Source organism: Oryzias latipes, chromosome 3 (assembly GCF_053564925.1).
Source record: "Oryzias latipes strain Hd-rR chromosome 3, Olatipes_Hd-rR_3.1".
In the NCBI taxonomy this organism is placed as follows: domain Eukaryota; kingdom Metazoa; phylum Chordata; class Actinopteri; order Beloniformes; family Adrianichthyidae; genus Oryzias; species Oryzias latipes.
Genome location: NC_136239.1, coordinates 42,387,990 through 42,408,246, shown reverse-complemented (window position 1 = coordinate 42,408,246; position 20,257 = coordinate 42,387,990). Strand labels below are relative to the sequence as shown.

Here is a 20,257-nt window from a genome sequence, read left to right as displayed (position 1 = left end):
AGACTAGACCAGAGAGGACTTGAACTGATGAAGACTAGACCAGAGAGGACTTGAACTGATGAAGACTAGACCAGAGAGGACTTGAACTGATGAAGACTAGACCAGAGAGGACTTGAACTGATGAAGACTAGACCAGAGAGGACTCTAACTGATGAAGACTAGACCAGAGAGGACTCTAAATGATGAAGACTAGACCAGAGAGGACTCTAAATGATGAAGACTAGACCAAAGAGGACTTGAACTTATGAAGACTAGACCAGAGAGGACTCTAACTGATGAAGACTAGACCAGAGAGGACTTGAACTGATGAATGCTAGACCAGAGAGGACTCTTAATGATGAAGACTAGACCAGAGAGGACTCGAACTGATGAAGACTAGACCAGAGAGGACTCTAAATGATGAAGACTAGACCAGAGATGACTCTAAATGATGAAGACTAGACCAGAGAGGACTCTAACTGATGAAGACTAGACCAGAGAGGACTCTAAATGATGAAGACTAGACCAGAGAGGACTCTAAATGATGAAGACTAGACCAGAGAGGACTTGAACTGATGAAGACTAGACCAGAGAGGACTCCTAATGATGAAGACTAGACCAGAGAGGACTTGAACTGATGAAGACTAGACCAGAGAGGACTCTAACTGATGAAGACTAGACCAGAGAGGACTCTAAATGATGAAGACTAGACCAGAGAGGACTTGAACTGATGAAGACTAGACCAGAGAGGACTTGAACTGATGAAGACTAGACCAGAGAGGACTCTAAATGATGAAGACTAGACCAGAGAGGACTCTAACTGATGAAGACTAGACCAGAGAGGACTTGAACTGATGAAGATTAGACCAGAGAGGACTTGAACTGATGAAGACTAGACCAGAGAGGACTCTAAATGATGAAGACTAGACCAGAGGACTCTAACTGATGAAGACTAGACCAGAGAGGACTCTAAATGATGAAGACTAGACCAGAGAGGACTTGAACTGAATTTAGACTAGACCAGAGAGGACTCTAACTGATGAAGACTAGACCAGAGAGGACTCTAAATGATGAAGACTAGACCAGAGAGGACTCTAAATGATGAAGACTAGACCAGAGAGGACTCTAACTGATGAATACTAGACCAGAGAGGACTCTAAATGATGAATACTAGACCAGAGAGGACTTGAACTGATGAAGACTAGACCAGAGAGGACTCTAACTGATGAAGACTAGACCAGAGAGGACTCTAACTGATGAAGACTAGACCAGAGAGGACTTGAACTGATGAAGACTAGACCAGAGAGGACTCTAAATGATGAAGACTAGACCAGAGAGGACTCTAACTGATGAAGACTAGACCAGAGAGGACTTGAACTGATGAAGACTAGACCAGAGAGGACTCCTAATGATAAAGACTAGACCAGAGAGGACTTGAACTGATGAAGACTAGAGCAGAGAGGACTCTAACTGATGAAGACTAGACCAGAGAGGACTCTAAATGATGAAGACTAGACCAGAGAGGACTCTAAATGATGAAGACTAGACCAGAGAGGACTTGAACTGATGAAGACTAGACCAGAGAGGACTTGAACTGATGAAGACTAGACCAGAGAGGACTCTAAATGATGAAGACTATACCAGAGAGGACTCTAACTGATGAAGACTAGACCAGAGAGGACTTGAACTGATGAAGACTAGACCAGAGAGGACTTGAACTGATGAAGACTAGACCAGAGAGGACTTGAACTGATGAAGACTAGACCAGAGAGGACTTGAACTGATGAAGACTAGACCAGAGAGGACTCTAACTGATGAAGACTAGACCAGAGAGGACTCTAAATGATGAAGACTAGACCAGAGAGGACTCTAAATGATGAAGACTAGACCAGAGAGGACTTGAACTTATGAAGACTAGACCAGAGAGGACTCTAACTGATGAAGACTAGACCAGAGAGGACTTGAACTGATGAAGACTATACCAGAGAGGACTTGAACTGATGAATACTAGACCAGAGAGGACTCTAAATGATGAAGACTAGACCAGAGAGGACTCTAACTGATGAAGACTAGACCAGAGAGGACTCTAAATGATGAAGACTAGACCAGAGATGACTCTAAATGATGAAGACTAGACCAGAGAGGACTCTAACTGATGAAGACTAGACCAGAGAGGACTCTAAATGATGAAGACTAGACCAGAGAGGACTCTAACTGATGAAGACTAGACCAGAGAGGACTCTAAATGATGAAGACTAGACCAGAGAGGACTTGAACTGATGAAGACTAGACCAGAGAGGACTCCTAATGATGAAGACTAGACCAGAGAGGACTTGAACTGATGAAGACTAGACCAGAGAGGACTCTAACTGATGAAGACTAGACCAGAGAGGACTCTAAATGATGAAGACTAGACCAGAGAGGACTTGAACTGATGAAGATTAGACCAGAGAGGACTCTAAATGATGAAGACTAGACCAGAGAGGACTCTAAATGATGAAGACTAGACCAGAGAGGACTCTAACTGATGAAGACTAGACCAGAGAGGACTTGAACTGATGAAGACTAGACCAGAGAGGACTCTAAATGATGAAGACTAGACCAGAGAGGACTCTAACTGATGAAGACTAGACCAGAGAGGACTTGAACTGATGAAGATTAGACCAGAGAGGACTTGAACTGATGAAGACTAGACCAGAGAGGACTCTAAATGATGAAGACTAGACCAGAGGACTCTAACTGATGAAGACTAGACCAGAGAGGACTCTAAATGATGAAGACTAGACCAGAGAGGACTTGAACTGAATTTAGACTAGACCAGAGAGGACTCTAAATGATGAAGACTAGACCAGAGAGGACTCTAACTGATGAATACTAGACCAGAGAGGACTCTAAATGATGAATACTAGACCAGAGAGGACTTGAACTGATGAAGACTAGACCAGAGAGGACTCTAACTGATGAAGACTAGACCAGAGAGGACTCTAACTGATGAAGACTAGACCAGAGAGGTCTTGAACTGATGAAGACTAGACCAGAGAGGACTTGAACTGATGAAGACTAGACCAGAGAGGACTCTAAATGATGAAGACTAGACCAGAGAAGACTTGAACTGATAAAGACTAGACCAGAGAGGACTTGAACTGATGAAGACTAGACCAGAGAGGACTCTAAATGATGAAGACTAGACCAGAGAGGACTCTAAATGATGAAGACTATACCAGAGAGGACTCTAACTGATGAAGACTAGACCAGAGAGGACTTGAACTGATGAAGACTAGACCAGAGAGGACTTGAACTGATGAAGACTAGACCAGAGAGGACTTGAACTGATGAAGACTAGACCAGAGAGGACTCTAAATGATGAAGACTAGACCAGAGAGGACTCTAACTGATGAAGACTAGACCAGAGAGGACTCTAAATGATGAAGACTAGACCAGAGAGGACTCTAAATGATGAAGACTAGACCAGAGAGGACTTGAACTTATGAAGACTAGACCAGAGAGGACTCTAACTGATGAAGACTAGACCAGAGAGGACTTGAACTGATGAAGACTATACCAGAGAGGACTTGAACTGATGAATACTAGACCAGAGAGGACTCTAAATGATGAAGACTAGACCAGAGAGGACTCTAACTGATGAAGACTAGACCAGAGATGACTCTAAATGATGAAGACTAGACCAGAGAGGACTCTAACTGATGAAGACTAGACCAGAGAGGACTCTAAATGATGAAGACTAGACCAGAGAGGACTCTAACTGATGAAGACTAGACCAGAGAGGACTCTAAATGATGAAGACTAGACCAGAGAGGACTTGAACTGATGAAGACTAGACCAGAGAGGACTCCTAATGATGAAGACTAGACCAGAGAGGACTTGAACTGATGAAGACTAGACCAGAGAGGACTCTAACTGATGAAGACTAGACCAGAGAGGACTCTAAATGATGAAGACTAGACCAGAGAGGACTTGAACTGATGAAGATTAGACCAGAGAGGACTCTAAATGATGAAGACTAGACCAGAGAGGACTCTAAATGATGAAGACTAGACCAGAGAGGACTCTAACTGATGAAGACTAGACCAGAGAGGACTTGAACTGATGAAGACTAGACCAGAGAGGACTCTAAATGATGAAGACTAGACCAGAGAGGACTCTAACTGATGAAGACTAGACCAGAGAGGACTTGAACTGATGAAGATTAGACCAGAGAGGACTTGAACTGATGAAGACTAGACCAGAGAGGACTCTAAATGATGAAGACTAGACCAGAGGACTCTAACTGATGAAGACTAGACCAGAGAGGACTCTAAATGATGAAGACTAGACCAGAGAGGACTTGAACTGAATTTAGACTAGACCAGAGAGGACTCTAAATGATGAAGACTAGACCAGAGAGGACTCTAACTGATGAATACTAGACCAGAGAGGACTCTAAATGATGAATACTAGACCAGAGAGGACTTGAACTGATGAAGACTAGACCAGAGAGGACTCTAACTGATGAAGACTAGACCAGAGAGGACTCTAACTGATGAAGACTAGACCAGAGAGGTCTTGAACTGATGAAGACTAGACCAGAGAGGACTTGAACTGATGAAGACTAGACCAGAGAGGACTCTAAATGATGAAGACTAGACCAGAGAAGACTTGAACTGATAAAGACTAGACCAGAGAGGACTTGAACTGATGAAGACTAGACCAGAGAAGACTCTAAATGATGAAGACTAGACCAGAGAGGACTTGAACTGATGAAGACTAGACCAGAGAGGACTCTAACTGATGAAAACTAGACCAGAGAGGACTCTAAATGATGAAGACTAGACCAGAGAGGACTCTAAATGATGAAGACTAGACCAGAGAGGACTCTAACTGATGAAGACTAGACCAGAAAGGACTCTAAATGATGAAGACTAGACCAGAGAGGACTCTAAATGATGAAGACTAGACCAAAGAGGACTTGAACTGATGAAGACTAGACCAGAGAGGACTCTAACTGATGAAAACTAGACCAGAGAGGACTTGAAACGATGAAGACTAGACCAGAGAGGACTTGAACTGATGAAGACTAGACCAGAGAGGACTTGAACTGATGAAGACTAGACCAGACAGAACTCTAACTGATGAAGACTATACCAGAGAGGACTCTAAATGATGAAGACTAGACCAGAGAGGACTCTAAATGATGAAGACTAGACCAGAGAGGACTCTAACTGATGAAGACTAGACCAGAGAGGACTCTAAATGATGAAGACTAGACCAGAGAGGACTTGAACTGATGAAGACTAGACCAGACAGGACTTGAACTGATGAAGACTAGACCAGAGAGGACTTGAACTGATGAAGACTAGAGCAGAGAGGACTCTAACTGATGAAGACTAGACCAGAGAGGACTCTAAATGATGAAGACTAGACCAGAGAGGACTTGAACTGATGAAGACTAGACCAGAGAGGACTCTAAATGATGAAGACTAGACCAGAGAGGACTTGAACTGATGAAGATTAGACCAGAGAGGACTCTAAATGATGAAGACTAGACCAGAGAGGACTCTAAATGATGAAGACTAGACCAGAGAGGACTCTAACTGATGAAGACTAGACCAGAGAGGACTTGAACTGATGAAGACTAGACCAGAGAGGACTCTAAATGATGAAGACTAGACCAGAGAGGACTCTAACTGATGAAGACTAGACCAGAGAGGACTTGAACTGATGAAGACTAGACCAGAGAGGACTTGAACTGATGAAGACTAGACCAGAGAGGACTTGAACTGATGAAGACTAGACCAGAGAGGACTTGAACTGATGAAGACTAGACCAGAGAGGACTCTAACTGATGAAGACTAGACCAGAGAGGACTTGAACTGATGAAGACTAGACCAGAGAGGACTCTAACTGATGAAGACTAGACCAGAGAGGACTTGAAATGATGAAGACTAGACCAGAGAGGACTAAATGATGAAGACTAGACCAGAGAAGACTCTAAATGATGAAGACTAGACCAGAGAGGACTTGAACTGATGAAGACTAGACCAGAGAGGACTCTAAATGATGAAGACTAGACCAGAGAGGACTCTAACTGATGAATACTAGACCAGAGAGGACTCTAAATGATGAATACTAGACCAGAGAGGACTTGAACTGATGAAGACTAGACCAGAGAGGACTCTAACTGATGAAGACTAGACCAGAGAGGACTCTAACTGATGAAGACTAGACCAGAGAGGACTTGAACTGATGAAGACTAGACCAGAGAGGACTCTAAATGATGAAGACTAGACCAGAGAGGACTCTAACTGATGAAGACTAGACCAGAGAGGACTTGAACTGATGAAGACTAGACCAGAGAGGACTCCTAATGATGAAGACTAGACCAGAGAGGACTTGAACTGATGAAGACTAGAGCAGAGAGGACTCTAACTGATGAAGACTAGACCAGAGAGGACTCTAAATGATGAAGACTAGACCAGAGAGGACTCTAAATGATGAAGACTAGACCAGAGAGGACTTGAACTGATGAAGACTAGACCAGAGAGGACTTGAACTGATGAAGACTAGACCAGAGAGGACTCTAAATGATGAAGACTATACCAGAGAGGACTCTAACTGATGAAGACTAGACCAGAGAGGACTTGAACTGATGAAGACTAGACCAGAGAGGACTTGAACTGATGAAGACTAGACCAGAGAGGACTTGAACTGATGAAGACTAGACCAGAGAGGACTTGAACTGATGAAGACTAGACCAGAGAGGACTCTAACTGATGAAGACTAGACCAGAGAGGACTCTAAATGATGAAGACTAGACCAGAGAGGACTCTAAATGATGAAGACTAGACCAGAGAGGACTTGAACTTATGAAGACTAGACCAGAGAGGACTCTAACTGATGAAGACTAGACCAGAGAGGACTTGAACTGATGAAGACTAGACCAGAGAGGACTTGAACTGATGAATACTAGACCAGAGAGGACTCTAAATGATGAAGACTAGACCAGAGAGGACTCTAACTGATGAAGACTAGACCAGAGAGGACTCTAAATGATGAAGACTAGACCAGAGATGACTCTAAATGATGAAGACTAGACCAGAGAGGACTCTAACTGATGAAGACTAGACCAGAGAGGACTCTAAATGATGAAGACTAGACCAGAGAGGACTCTAAATGATGAAGACTAGACCAGAGAGGACTTGAACTGATGAAGACTAGACCAGAGAGGACTCCTAATGATGAAGACTAGACCAGAGAGGACTTGAACTGATGAAGACTAGACCAGAGAGGACTCTAACTGATGAAGACTAGACCAGAGAGGACTCTAAATGATGAAGACTAGACCAGAGAGGACTTGAACTGATGAAGCTTAGACTAGAGAGGACTCTAAATGATGAAGACTAGACCAGAGAGGACTCTAAATGATGAAGACTAGACCAGAGAGGACTCTAACTGATGAAGACTAGACCAGAGAGGACTTGAACTGATGAAGACTAGACCAGAGAGGACTCTAAATGATGAAGACTAGACCAGAGAGGACTCTAACTGATGAAGACTAGACCAGAGAGGACTTGAACTGATGAAGATTAGACCAGAGAGGACTTGAACTGATGAAGACTAGACCAGAGAGGACTCTAAATGATGAAGACTAGACCAGAGGACTCTAACTGATGAAGACTAGACCAGAGAGGACTCTAAATGATGAAGACTAGACCAGAGAGGACTTGAACTGAATTTAGACTAGACCAGAGAGGACTCTAACTGATGAAGACTAGACCAGAGAGGACTCTAAATGATGAAGACTAGACCAGAGAGGACTCTAAATGATGAAGACTAGACCAGAGAGGACTTGAACTGATGAAGACTAGACCAGAGAGGACTAAATGATGAAGACTAGACCAGAGAAGACTCTAAATGATGAAGACTAGACCAGAGAGGACTTGAACTGATGAAGACTAGACCAGAGAGGACTCTAAATGATGAAGACTAGACCAGAGAGGACTCTAACTGATGAATACTAGACCAGAGAGGACTCTAAATGATGAATACTAGACCAGAGAGGACTTGAACTGATGAAGACTAGACCAGAGAGGACTCTAACTGATGAAGACTAGACCAGAGAGGACTCTAACTGATGAAGACTAGACCAGAGAGGTCTTGAACTGATGAAGACTAGACCAGAGAGGACTTGAACTGATGAAGACTAGACCAGAGAGGACTCTAAATGATGAAGACTAGACCAGAGAGGACTTGAACTGATAAAGACTAGACCAGAGAGGACTTGAACTGATGAAGACTAGACCAGAGAAGACTCTAAATGATGAAGACTAGACCAGAGAGGACTTGAACTGATGAAGACTAGACCAGAGAGGACTCTAACTGATGAAAACTAGACCAGAGAGGACTCTAAATGATGAAGACTAGACCAGAGAGGACTCTAAATGATGAAGACTAGACCAGAGAGGACTCTAACTGATGAAGACTAGACCAGAAAGGACTCTAAATGATGAAGACTAGACCAGAGAGGACTCTAAATGATGAAGACTAGACCAAAGAGGACTTGAACTGATGAAGACTAGACCAGAGAGGACTCTAACTGATGAAAACTAGACCAGAGAGGACTTGAAACGATGAAGACTAGACCAGAGAGGACTTGAACTGATGAAGACTAGACCAGAGAGGACTTGAACTGATGAAGACTAGACCAGACAGAACTCTAACTGATGAAGACTATACCAGAGAGGACTCTAAATGATGAAGACTAGACCAGAGAGGACTCTAAATGATGAAGACTAGACCAGAGAGGACTCTAACTGATGAAGACTAGACCAGAGAGGACTCTAAATGATGAAGACTAGACCAGAGAGGACTTGAACTGATGAAGACTAGACCAGACAGGACTTGAACTGATGAAGACTAGACCAGAGAGGACTCTAAATGATGAAGACTAGACCAGAGAGGACTTGAACTGATAAAGACTAGACCAGAGAGGACTTGAACTGATGAAGACTAGACCAGAGAAGACTCTAAATGATGAAGACTAGACCAGAGAGGACTTGAACTGATGAAGACTAGACCAGAGAGGACTCTAACTGATGAAAACTAGACCAGAGAGGACTCTAAATGATGAAGACTAGACCAGAGAGGACTCTAAATGATGAAGACTAGACCAGAGAGGACTCTAACTGATGAAGACTAGACCAGAAAGGACTCTAAATGATGAAGACTAGACCAGAGAGGACTCTAAATGATGAAGACTAGACCAAAGAGGACTTGAACTGATGAAGACTAGACCAGAGAGGACTCTAACTGATGAAAACTAGACCAGAGAGGACTTGAAACGATGAAGACTAGACCAGAGAGGACTTGAACTGATGAAGACTAGACCAGAGAGGACTTGAACTGATGAAGACTAGACCAGACAGAACTCTAACTGATGAAGACTATACCAGAGAGGACTCTAAATGATGAAGACTAGACCAGAGAGGACTCTAAATGATGAAGACTAGACCAGAGAGGACTCTAACTGATGAAGACTAGACCAGAGAGGACTCTAAATGATGAAGACTAGACCAGAGAGGACTTGAACTGATGAAGACTAGACCAGACAGGACTTGAACTGATGAAGACTAGACCAGAGAGGACTTGAACTGATGAAGACTAGAGCAGAGAGGACTCTAACTGATGAAGACTAGACCAGAGAGGACTCTAAATGATGAAGACTAGACCAGAGAGGACATGAACTGATGAAGACTAGACCAGAGAGGACTCTAAATGATGAAGACTAGACCAGAGAGGACTTGAACTGATGAAGATTAGACCAGAGAGGACTCTAAATGATGAAGACTAGACCAGAGAGGACTCTAAATGATGAAGACTAGACCAGAGAGGACTCTAACTGATGAAGACTAGACCAGAGAGGACTTGAACTGATGAAGACTAGACCAGAGAGGACTCTAAATGATGAAGACTAGACCAGAGAGGACTCTAACTGATGAAGACTAGACCAGAGAGGACTTGAACTGATGAAGACTAGACCAGAGAGGACTTGAACTGATGAAGACTAGACCAGAGAGGACTTGAACTGATGAAGACTAGACCAGAGAGGACTTGAACTGATGAAGACTAGACCAGAGAGGACTCTAACTGATGAAGACTAGACCAGAGAGGACTTGAACTGATGAAGACTAGACCAGAGAGGACTCTAACTGATGAAGACTAGACCAGAGAGGACTTGAAATGATGAAGACTAGACCAGAGAGGACTAAATGATGAAGACTAGACCAGAGAAGACTCTAAATGATGAAGACTAGACCAGAGAGGACTTGAACTGATGAAGACTAGACCAGAGAGGACTCTAAATGATGAAGACTAGACCAGAGAGGACTCTAACTGATGAATACTAGACCAGAGAGGACTCTAAATGATGAATACTAGACCAGAGAGGACTTGAACTGATGAAGACTAGACCAGAGAGGACTCTAACTGATGAAGACTAGACCAGAGAGGACTCTAACTGATGAAGACTAGACCAGAGAGGACTTGAACTGATGAAGACTAGACCAGAGAGGACTATAAATGATGAAGACTAGACCAGAGAGGACTCTAACTGATGAAGACTAGACCAGAGAGGACTTGAACTGATGAAGACTAGACCAGAGAGGACTCCTAATGATGAAGACTAGACCAGAGAGGACTTGAACTGATGAAGACTAGAGCAGAGAGGACTCTAACTGATGAAGACTAGACCAGAGAGGACTCTAAATGATGAAGACTAGACCAGAGAGGACTCTAAATGATGAAGACTAGACCAGAGAGGACTTGAACTGATGAAGACTAGACCAGAGAGGACTTGAACTGATGAAGACTAGACCAGAGAGGACTCTAAATGATGAAGACTATACCAGAGAGGACTCTAACTGATGAAGACTAGACCAGAGAGGACTTGAACTGATGAAGACTAGACCAGAGAGGACTTGAACTGATGAAGACTAGACCAGAGAGGACTTGAACTGATGAAGACTAGACCAGAGAGGACTTGAACTGATGAAGACTAGACCAGAGAGGACTCTAACTGATGAAGACTAGACCAGAGAGGACTCTAAATGATGAAGACTAGACCAGAGAGGACTCTAAATGATGAAGACTAGACCAGAGAGGACTTGAACTTATGAAGACTAGACCAGAGAGGACTCTAACTGATGAAGACTAGACCAGAGAGGACTTGAACTGATGAAGACTAGACCAGAGAGGACTTGAACTGATGAATACTAGACCAGAGAGGACTCTAAATGATGAAGACTAGACCAGAGAGGACTCTAACTGATGAAGACTAGACCAGAGAGGACTCTAAATGATGAAGACTAGACCAGAGATGACTCTAAATGATGAAGACTAGACCAGAGAGGACTCTAACTGATGAAGACTAGACCAGAGAGGACTCTAAATGATGAAGACTAGACCAGAGAGGACTCTAAATGATGAAGACTAGACCAGAGAGGACTTGAACTGATGAAGACTAGACCAGAGAGGACTCCTAATGATGAAGACTAGAGCAGAGAGGACTTGAACTGATGAAGACTAGACCAGAGAGGACTCTAACTGATGAAGACTAGACCAGAGAGGACTCTAAATGATGAAGACTAGACCAGAGAGGACTTGAACTGATGAAGATTAGACCAGAGAGGACTCTAAATGATGAAGACTAGACCAGAGAGGACTCTAAATGATGAAGACTAGACCAGAGAGGACTCTAACTGATGAAGACTAGACCAGAGAGGACTTGAACTGATGAAGACTAGACCAGAGAGGACTCTAAATGATGAAGACTAGACCAGAGAGGACTCTAACTGATGAAGACTAGACCAGAGAGGACTTGAACTGATGAAGATTAGACCAGAGAGGACTTGAACTGATGAAGACTAGACCAGAGAGGACTCTAAATGATGAAGACTAGACCAGAGGACTCTAACTGATGAAGACTAGACCAGAGAGGACTCTAAATGATGAAGACTAGACCAGAGAGGACTTGAACTGAATTTAGACTAGACCAGAGAGGACTCTAACTGATGAAGACTAGACCAGAGAGGACTCTAAATGATGAAGACTAGACCAGAGAGGACTCTAAATGATGAAGACTAGACCAGAGAGGACTTGAACTGATGAAGACTAGACCAGAGAGGACTAAATGATGAAGACTAGACCAGAGAAGACTCTAAATGATGAAGACTAGACCAGAGAGGACTTGAACTGATGAAGACTAGACCAGAGAGGACTCTAAATGATGAAGACTAGACCAGAGAGGACTCTAACTGATGAATACTAGACCAGAGAGGACTCTAAATGATGAATACTAGACCAGAGAGGACTTGAACTGATGAAGACTAGACCAGAGAGGACTCTAACTGATGAAGACTAGACCAGAGAGGACTCTAACTGATGAAGACTAGACCAGAGAGGTCTTGAACTGATGAAGACTAGACCAGAGAGGACTTGAACTGATGAAGACTAGACCAGAGAGGACTCTAAATGATGAAGACTAGACCAGAGAGGACTTGAACTGATAAAGACTAGACCAGAGAGGACTTGAACTGATGAAGACTAGACCAGAGAAGACTCTAAATGATGAAGACTAGACCAGAGAGGACTTGAACTGATGAAGACTAGACCAGAGAGGACTCTAACTGATGAAAACTAGACCAGAGAGGACTCTAAATGATGAAGACTAGACCAGAGAGGACTCTAAATGATGAAGACTAGACCAGAGAGGACTCTAACTGATGAAGACTAGACCAGAAAGGACTCTAAATGATGAAGACTAGACCAGAGAGGACTCTAAATGATGAAGACTAGACCAAAGAGGACTTGAACTGATGAAGACTAGACCAGAGAGGACTCTAACTGATGAAAACTAGACCAGAGAGGACTTGAAACGATGAAGACTAGACCAGAGAGGACTTGAACTGATGAAGACTAGACCAGAGAGGACTTGAACTGATGAAGACTAGACCAGACAGAACTCTAACTGATGAAGACTATACCAGAGAGGACTCTAAATGATGAAGACTAGACCAGAGAGGACTCTAAATGATGAAGACTAGACCAGAGAGGACTCTAACTGATGAAGACTAGACCAGAGAGGACTCTAAATGATGAAGACTAGACCAGAGAGGACTTGAACTGATGAAGACTAGACCAGACAGGACTTGAACTGATGAAGACTAGACCAGAGAGGACTTGAACTGATGAAGACTAGAGCAGAGAGGACTCTAACTGATGAAGACTAGACCAGAGAGGACTCTAAATGATGAAGACTAGACCAGAGAGGACTTGAACTGATGAAGACTAGACCAGAGAGGACTCTAAATGATGAAGACTAGACCAGAGAGGACTTGAACTGATGAAGATTAGACCAGAGAGGACTCTAAATGATGAAGACTAGACCAGAGAGGACTCTAAATGATGAAGACTAGACCAGAGAGGACTCTAACTGATGAAGACTAGACCAGAGAGGACTTGAACTGATGAAGACTAGACCAGAGAGGACTCTAAATGATGAAGACTAGACCAGAGAGGACTCTAACTGATGAAGACTAGACCAGAGAGGACTTGAACTGATGAAGACTAGACCAGAGAGGACTTGAACTGATGAAGACTAGACCAGAGAGGACTTGAACTGATGAAGACTAGACCAGAGAGGACTTGAACTGATGAAGACTAGACCAGAGAGGACTCTAACTGATGAAGACTAGACCAGAGAGGACTTGAACTGATGAAGACTAGACCAGAGAGGACTCTAACTGATGAAGACTAGACCAGAGAGGACTTGAAATGATGAAGACTAGACCAGAGAGGACTTGAACTGATGAAGACTAGACCGGAGAGGACTTGAACTGATGAAGACTAGACCAGAGAGGACTCTAACTGATGAAGACTAGACCAGAGAGGACTTGAACTGATGAAGACTAGACCAGAGAGGACTCTAACTGATGAAGACTAGACCAGAGAGGACTTGAACTGATGAAGACTAGACCAGAGAGGACTTGAACTGATGAAGACTAGACCAGAGAGGACTTGAACTGATGAAGACTAGACCAGAGAGGACTCTAACTGATGAAGACTAGACCAGAGAGGACTTGAACTGATGAAGATTAGACCAGAGAGGACTCTAAATGATGAAGACTAGACCAGAGAGGACTCTAAATGATGAAGACTAGACCAGAGAGGACTCTAAATGATGAAGACTAGACCAGAGAGGACTTGAACTGATGAAGACTAAACCAGAGAGGACTCTAAATGATGAAGACTAGACCAGAGAGGACTCTAACTGATGAAGACTAGACCAGAGAGGACTTGAACTGATGAAGACTAGACCAGAGAGGACTTGAACTGATGAAGACTAGACCAGAGAGGACTTGAACTGATGAAGACTAGACCAGAGAGGACTTGAACTGATGAAGACTAGACCAGAGAGGACTCTAACTGATGAAGACTAGACCAGAGAGGACTTGAACTTATGAAGACTAGATCAGAGAGGACTCTAACTGATGAAGACTAGACCAGAGAGGACTCTAACTGATGAAGACTAGACCAGAGAGGACTATAACTGATGAAGACTAGACCAGAGAGGACTCTAACTGATGAAGACTAGACCAGAGAGGACTCTAAATGATGAAGACTAGACCAGAGAGGACTTGAACTGATGAAGACTAGACCAGAGAGGACTTGAACTGATGAAGACTAGACCAGAGAGGACTTGAACTGATGAAGACTAGACCAGAGAGGACTCTAACTGATGAAGACTAGACCAGAGAGGACTTGAACTGATGAAGACTAGACCAGAGAGGACTCTAACTGATGAAGACTAGACCAGAGAGGACTTGAACTGATGAAGACTAGACCAGAGAGGACTTGAACTGATGAAGACTAGACCAGAGAGGACTCTAACTGATGAAGACTAGACCAGAGAGGACTTGAACTGATGAAGACTAGACCAGAGAGGACTTGAACTGATGAAGACTAGACCAGAGAGGACTTGAACTGATGAAGACTAGACCAGAGAGGACTCTAACTGATGAAGACTAGACCAGAGAGGACTTGAACTGATGAAGATTAGACCAGAGAGGACTCTAAATGATGAAGACTAGACCAGAGAGTACTCTAAATGATGAAGACTAGACCAGAGAGGACTCTAACTGATGAAGACTAGACCAGAGAGGACTTGAACTGATGAAGACTAGACCAGAGAGGACTCTAACTGATGAAGACTAGACCAGAGAGGACTTGAACTGATGAAGACTAGACCGGAGAGGACTTGAACTGATGAAGACTAGACCAGAGAGGACTCTAACTGATGAAGACTAGACCAGAGAGGACTTGAACTGATGAAGACTAGACCAGAGAGGACTTGAACTGATGAAGACTAGACCAGAGAGGACTTGAACTGATGAAGACTAGACCAGAGAGGACTTGAACTGATGAAGACTAGACCAGAGAGGACTCTAACTGATGAAGACTAGACCAGAGAGGACTTGAACTGATGAAGATTAGACCAGAGAGGACTCTAAATGATGAAGACTAGACCAGAGAGGACTCTAAATGATGAAGACTAGACCAGAGAGGACTCTAAATGATGAAGACTAGACCAGAGAGGACTCTAAATGATGAAGACTAGACCAGAGAGGACTTGAACTGATGAAGACTAAACCAGAGAGGACTCTAAATGATGAAGACTAGACCAGAGAGGACTCTAACTGATGAAGACTAGACCAGAGAGGACTTGAACTGATGAAGACTAGACCAGAGAGGACTTGAACTGATGAAGACTAGACCAGAGAGGACTTGAACTGATGAAGACTAGACCAGAGAGGACTCTAACTGATGAAGACTAGACCAGAGAGGACTTGAACTGATGAAGATTAGACCAGAGAGGACTCTAAATGATGAAGACTAGACCAGAGAGTACTCTAAATGATGAAGACTAGACCAGAGAGGACTTGAACTGATGAAGACTAGACCAGAGAGGACTCTAAATGATGAAGACTAGACCAGAGAGGACTCTAACTGATGAAGACTAGACCGGAGAGGACTTGAACTGATGAAGACTAGACCAGAGAGGACTTGAACTGATGAAGACTAGACCAGAGAGGACTTGAACTGATGAAGACTAGACCAGAGAGGACTTGAACTGATGAAGACTAGACCAGAGAGGACTCTAACTGATGAAGACTAGACCAGAGAGGACTTGAACTGATGAAGACTAGACCAGAGAGGACTCTAACTGATGAAGACTAGACCAGAGAGGACTCTAACTGATGAAGACTAGACCAGAGAGGACTTGAACTGATGAAGACTAGTCTAGAGAGGACTTGAACTGATGAAGACTAGACCAGAGAGGACTTGAACTGATGAAGACTAGACCAGAGAGGACTCTAAATGATGAAGACTAGACCAGAGAGGACTTGAACTGATGAAGACTAGACCAGAGAGGACTTGAACTGATGAAGACTAGACCAGAGAGGACTCTAACTGATGAAGACTAGACCAGAGAGGACTTGAACTGATGAAGACTAGACCAGAGAGGACTCTAAATGATGAAGACTAGACCAGAGAGGACTCTAACTAATGAAGACTAGACCAGAGAGGACTTGAACTGATGAAGATTAGACCAGAGAGGACTCTAAATGATGAAGACTAGACCAGAGAGGACTCTAACTGATGAAGACTATACCAGAGAGGACTTGAACTGATGAAGACGAGACTAGAGAGGACTTGAACTGATGAAGACTAGACCAGAGATGACTCTAACTGATGAAGACTAGACCAGAGAGGACTCTAAATGTTGAAGACTAGACCAGAGAGGACTCTAACTGATGAAGACTAGACCAGAGAGGACTTGAACTGATGAAGACTAGACTAGAGAGGACTCTAAATGATGAAAACTAGACTAGAGAGGACTTGAACTGATGGGGACGAGTCAGATGATGGGCAAATGACTTGATTGTGACGGAAACCAAATCTGAAACCGTGTTAACGGACGCTGAAGCTGATTCTGTGATTGACACGTCAAAGTGAAACCATTTAACCACCGTGTCCGTCTCTGTCCTGCAGGACGCTCTGCAGAGGAGCTGCTGGGCCGCCGGCCGTTGTTCCGTCACGCCACACTGAGCCAAGCCAACACGCGGTCTCAGCCGTGCATACACACGCACTCGCCAAAACACTACCCCACCTTCCCGGGACTTTGACCCCCCCTCCTCACAGAGGACTCAGATCTTCCTCCATGCCCACCCACAACCCTATAGGGGGATTTACCCCGGTGGACTGACTGGGGCAGAAGCTGAAGAGCTGCTGCCTGGTTCCTCCAGGCTGCTTCAGGTTCCTCCTGGTTCCTCCAGGCTCCTTCAGGTTCCTCCTGGTTCCTCCAGGCTCCTTCAGGTTCCTCCAGGCTCCTTCAGGTTCCTCCTGGTTCCTTCAGGCTCCTCCAAGCTCCTTTCAGAGGAGTTTAGGTTCCTCTGTGGACATTTCTACTCTGGATTTTTACCACAGGTTTTTATTTTTAGAGAAAGGCGGGCAGCTCAGTCCAGCCAAACTGCATGATGGGAATCTCTGAGGCATCTGTGTTTTTTCACGCGTCCTGAGTGCTCTGTGATGAATGTTCTGCAGATTTCTGTCTTCTGCCTCACAGCCTTCCAGGCTGAAGCTGCGTTTGTGGTTCTGCGTGGAGGTGGAACCCAGCAGAACGTTCCGGTGGAACCTCATGTCTGTCTGCAAAAATGTGACGTCAGACGTTAGCCTCCCTCTGCTAACCTGCTGCTGCAGTAGCATGCTAACCCACAGTCAGGAGTTTAAACTGGATGAGGTTCATAAAAACCACTACAGCGAAGGTTCCTTGAAAGCACCACGAGGCCTGGACTGCAACGTTTCCCGTTTCCGTCTGAATCTTCGTTCCTTCATATGTGGATTAAGCAGAAAAACCGACTGTTTTCCGTTGTTTTTTCATGATTTTTCTTGGTCTGCCAGAATCTCTGCGTTTACATTTCATCTTTTATTCAAAACATTCTGTTAACATTTGTCCAGATTTGAACGTCAGATCTTCCTAAATGTCCATGAACGTCTCATTTTTCTATGATACTAAATTACTGGAATTTTTTTTATAAAATCTTCCAGATTTTTTCAAATCAGTCTGAAATCTAAAGTTAAGCTTTAAATGAAGAGATTTCATTGATGTATATGAAGGTCATTTCACTAAATGTCCTCTGATTCCTGATTTTATTTATTCTGTTAATAAAAAAATGACACTCAGATGCATGGCCGACGGTGGCGGAGCGCGACGCCATCTTGGTGAGGTCGACGACGCCCACATGACAATGATTTCTATAGCCTTTGGTGGCATCTAAGTAGCTTTTATATAATTTGTATATATATATATATATGTTTATATATATATATAATATATATATATATCGTTTATATATATACATCATTTGTTGTTAAATAAGAGAAACAGGCAGCCTTAAAAGCTCAAACTTTAATGAAAAATATATTGTTGCAGGACTTACAAAAAACAATTATTACACAGAACTTTTGAAAATAATTTTTAAACATTTAGAAGTTTTAGACCTCTTTACATGTAATTTAAATTATTGAGAAAAGGCCAACAATAAGTCAATAGAAAGTCATTAACAATAATAACAATATTTACATAAGTCAATAATTATAATTATAATAATAAATCAATCATACGTAATAATAATAAAAAATCAACAGTAATTCAATAATAATAAATGATAAGAAGAATAAATAAATAATAAGTCCAAAAGTCAATAACAGATTTACCCTTAAAAGAAGAAGAAAAAGAAAAAGAATAGATTTGCTCATTCATGTTACACAGATGTTATGGTGTCGGGTTTCAAGCAAACAGTCTGGCCTCTCATCAAAATGTGTTTCCTCAAATCTTCTGAACATATCCAGACTGAATTACTAGTTGGTACCACAGTGATCCATCTGGATTAACTCTTTTTATTGCTAAGATCCACTTTTTCCTGAAGTCTGAATCCATTGGAAACCTGCAAGAAAAGTTCAGCCACTGAGTCAGAAAAGTATAAATCTATATTACTATAACAGTCTAGTCCTAGTATACTGCATACAGGTTTAACACAATAAAGTTTACATTTATGTTGACAGAAAATTATATGTACATCATGCAGCATGTAGATAACAGCCCTGCAGGATCATGCATGTCAACATGTGTTCTATTAATGAAGCCCCTGCAGCATTAAAAGAAAAAATGATAGTACTTACCTGTGAAATGATATACCTTCCTCCTTCATGGACTCATTTCTCCGATTTTGGCAGTTGAAACCCGCACAATGAAGTGGCATTTTGCAAAAAATGTGTTCACATGCTCAACTGCAGCAGAGACTTGACCTCACCAAGATGGCGGTGCTCTCCTCCCATGAGGAACCACCCGATGTCTCCTCTAGCCATAGAACGCATTGCTCTTGCCTACATTTGTATCCGACTTCTTCTTAACGTTTTCAAGAACAAACGGTAATTTAATATCACGTTAAGGCACAAATTGTTTGAGAGTTTTATAGAAAGACATTAGGATTAAGTTGGGGATTGATTGACAGGTTCCTCTGCATACGGTGTTGGCTCCTGAAGCAGTTGCCACACATAAACGCGGTTATTGATTGTTTTCAGTGAAGTGAAAGAGAGCTGTTTATTTTGTGATGCTAGCTTAGCATGCAGGGGTTTACTGTATTCCAGAAATCAGGTTATGCTAGCTCCCACAGTAAGTTTGAGGCTAAGGAAGTGGATAACCTCAGCTTTTGGTTCCAGAAATGGAGGTATGTTTCAGGGTAGGTCAAGTTGCCATAGCAACTCATGCTCTGAACATAACCTGGTCCGGAGCAGGTTTAGTTGAAGGTTAGTTTGTTTTCAGAGAGGTGAAGCAGCATGGCGTGTCCATTTGAAGATGATTTAGTGGATGAAGAAGCTCAGATAATACTTTTTCCACCATGAGAGGGTGATAAGACCACATATGGATGTTGGAAAGATAAACTTTATACTTTGATATGACTTCATTATTTGCTTCAGTTAAGATAAATGATTTTTTTATTAAGTCATCTTAAAAATAACACGTAGTTATCAGACATTTATTTTACTTTCATTCAAATTAATTCAATGAAGTAGGTGTAACTTTGGTGCTGCTGTTGAATCGACACCGCAAGGAATTCTGGGATACCATTCCCTTTGCCTGTCTGGATGGATTTGGGTTTAA

At 42.9% G+C, this 20,257-nt stretch overlaps 1 protein-coding gene across 4 annotated transcripts in view; it reads left to right on the top strand.

The window, feature by feature from the left end:
* Nucleotides 1-18,276, top strand: part of dok4 (docking protein 4) — a 72,819-nt gene extending 54,543 nt beyond the window's left edge. For 3 of the 4 annotated variants that reach the window (XM_078944794.1, XM_078944796.1, XM_078944795.1), the window contains one exon: nucleotides 17,086-18,276. In XM_078944794.1, coding sequence (XP_078800920.1) covers nucleotides 17,086-17,219 — 134 coding nt within the window. In that variant the 3' untranslated portion in view covers nucleotides 17,220-18,276. The remainder of the gene's footprint in view (nucleotides 1-17,085) is intronic. The other variant, XR_013654979.1, reaches the window with a different exon arrangement.
* The last annotated feature ends 1,981 nt before the right edge of the window (nucleotides 18,277-20,257 follow it).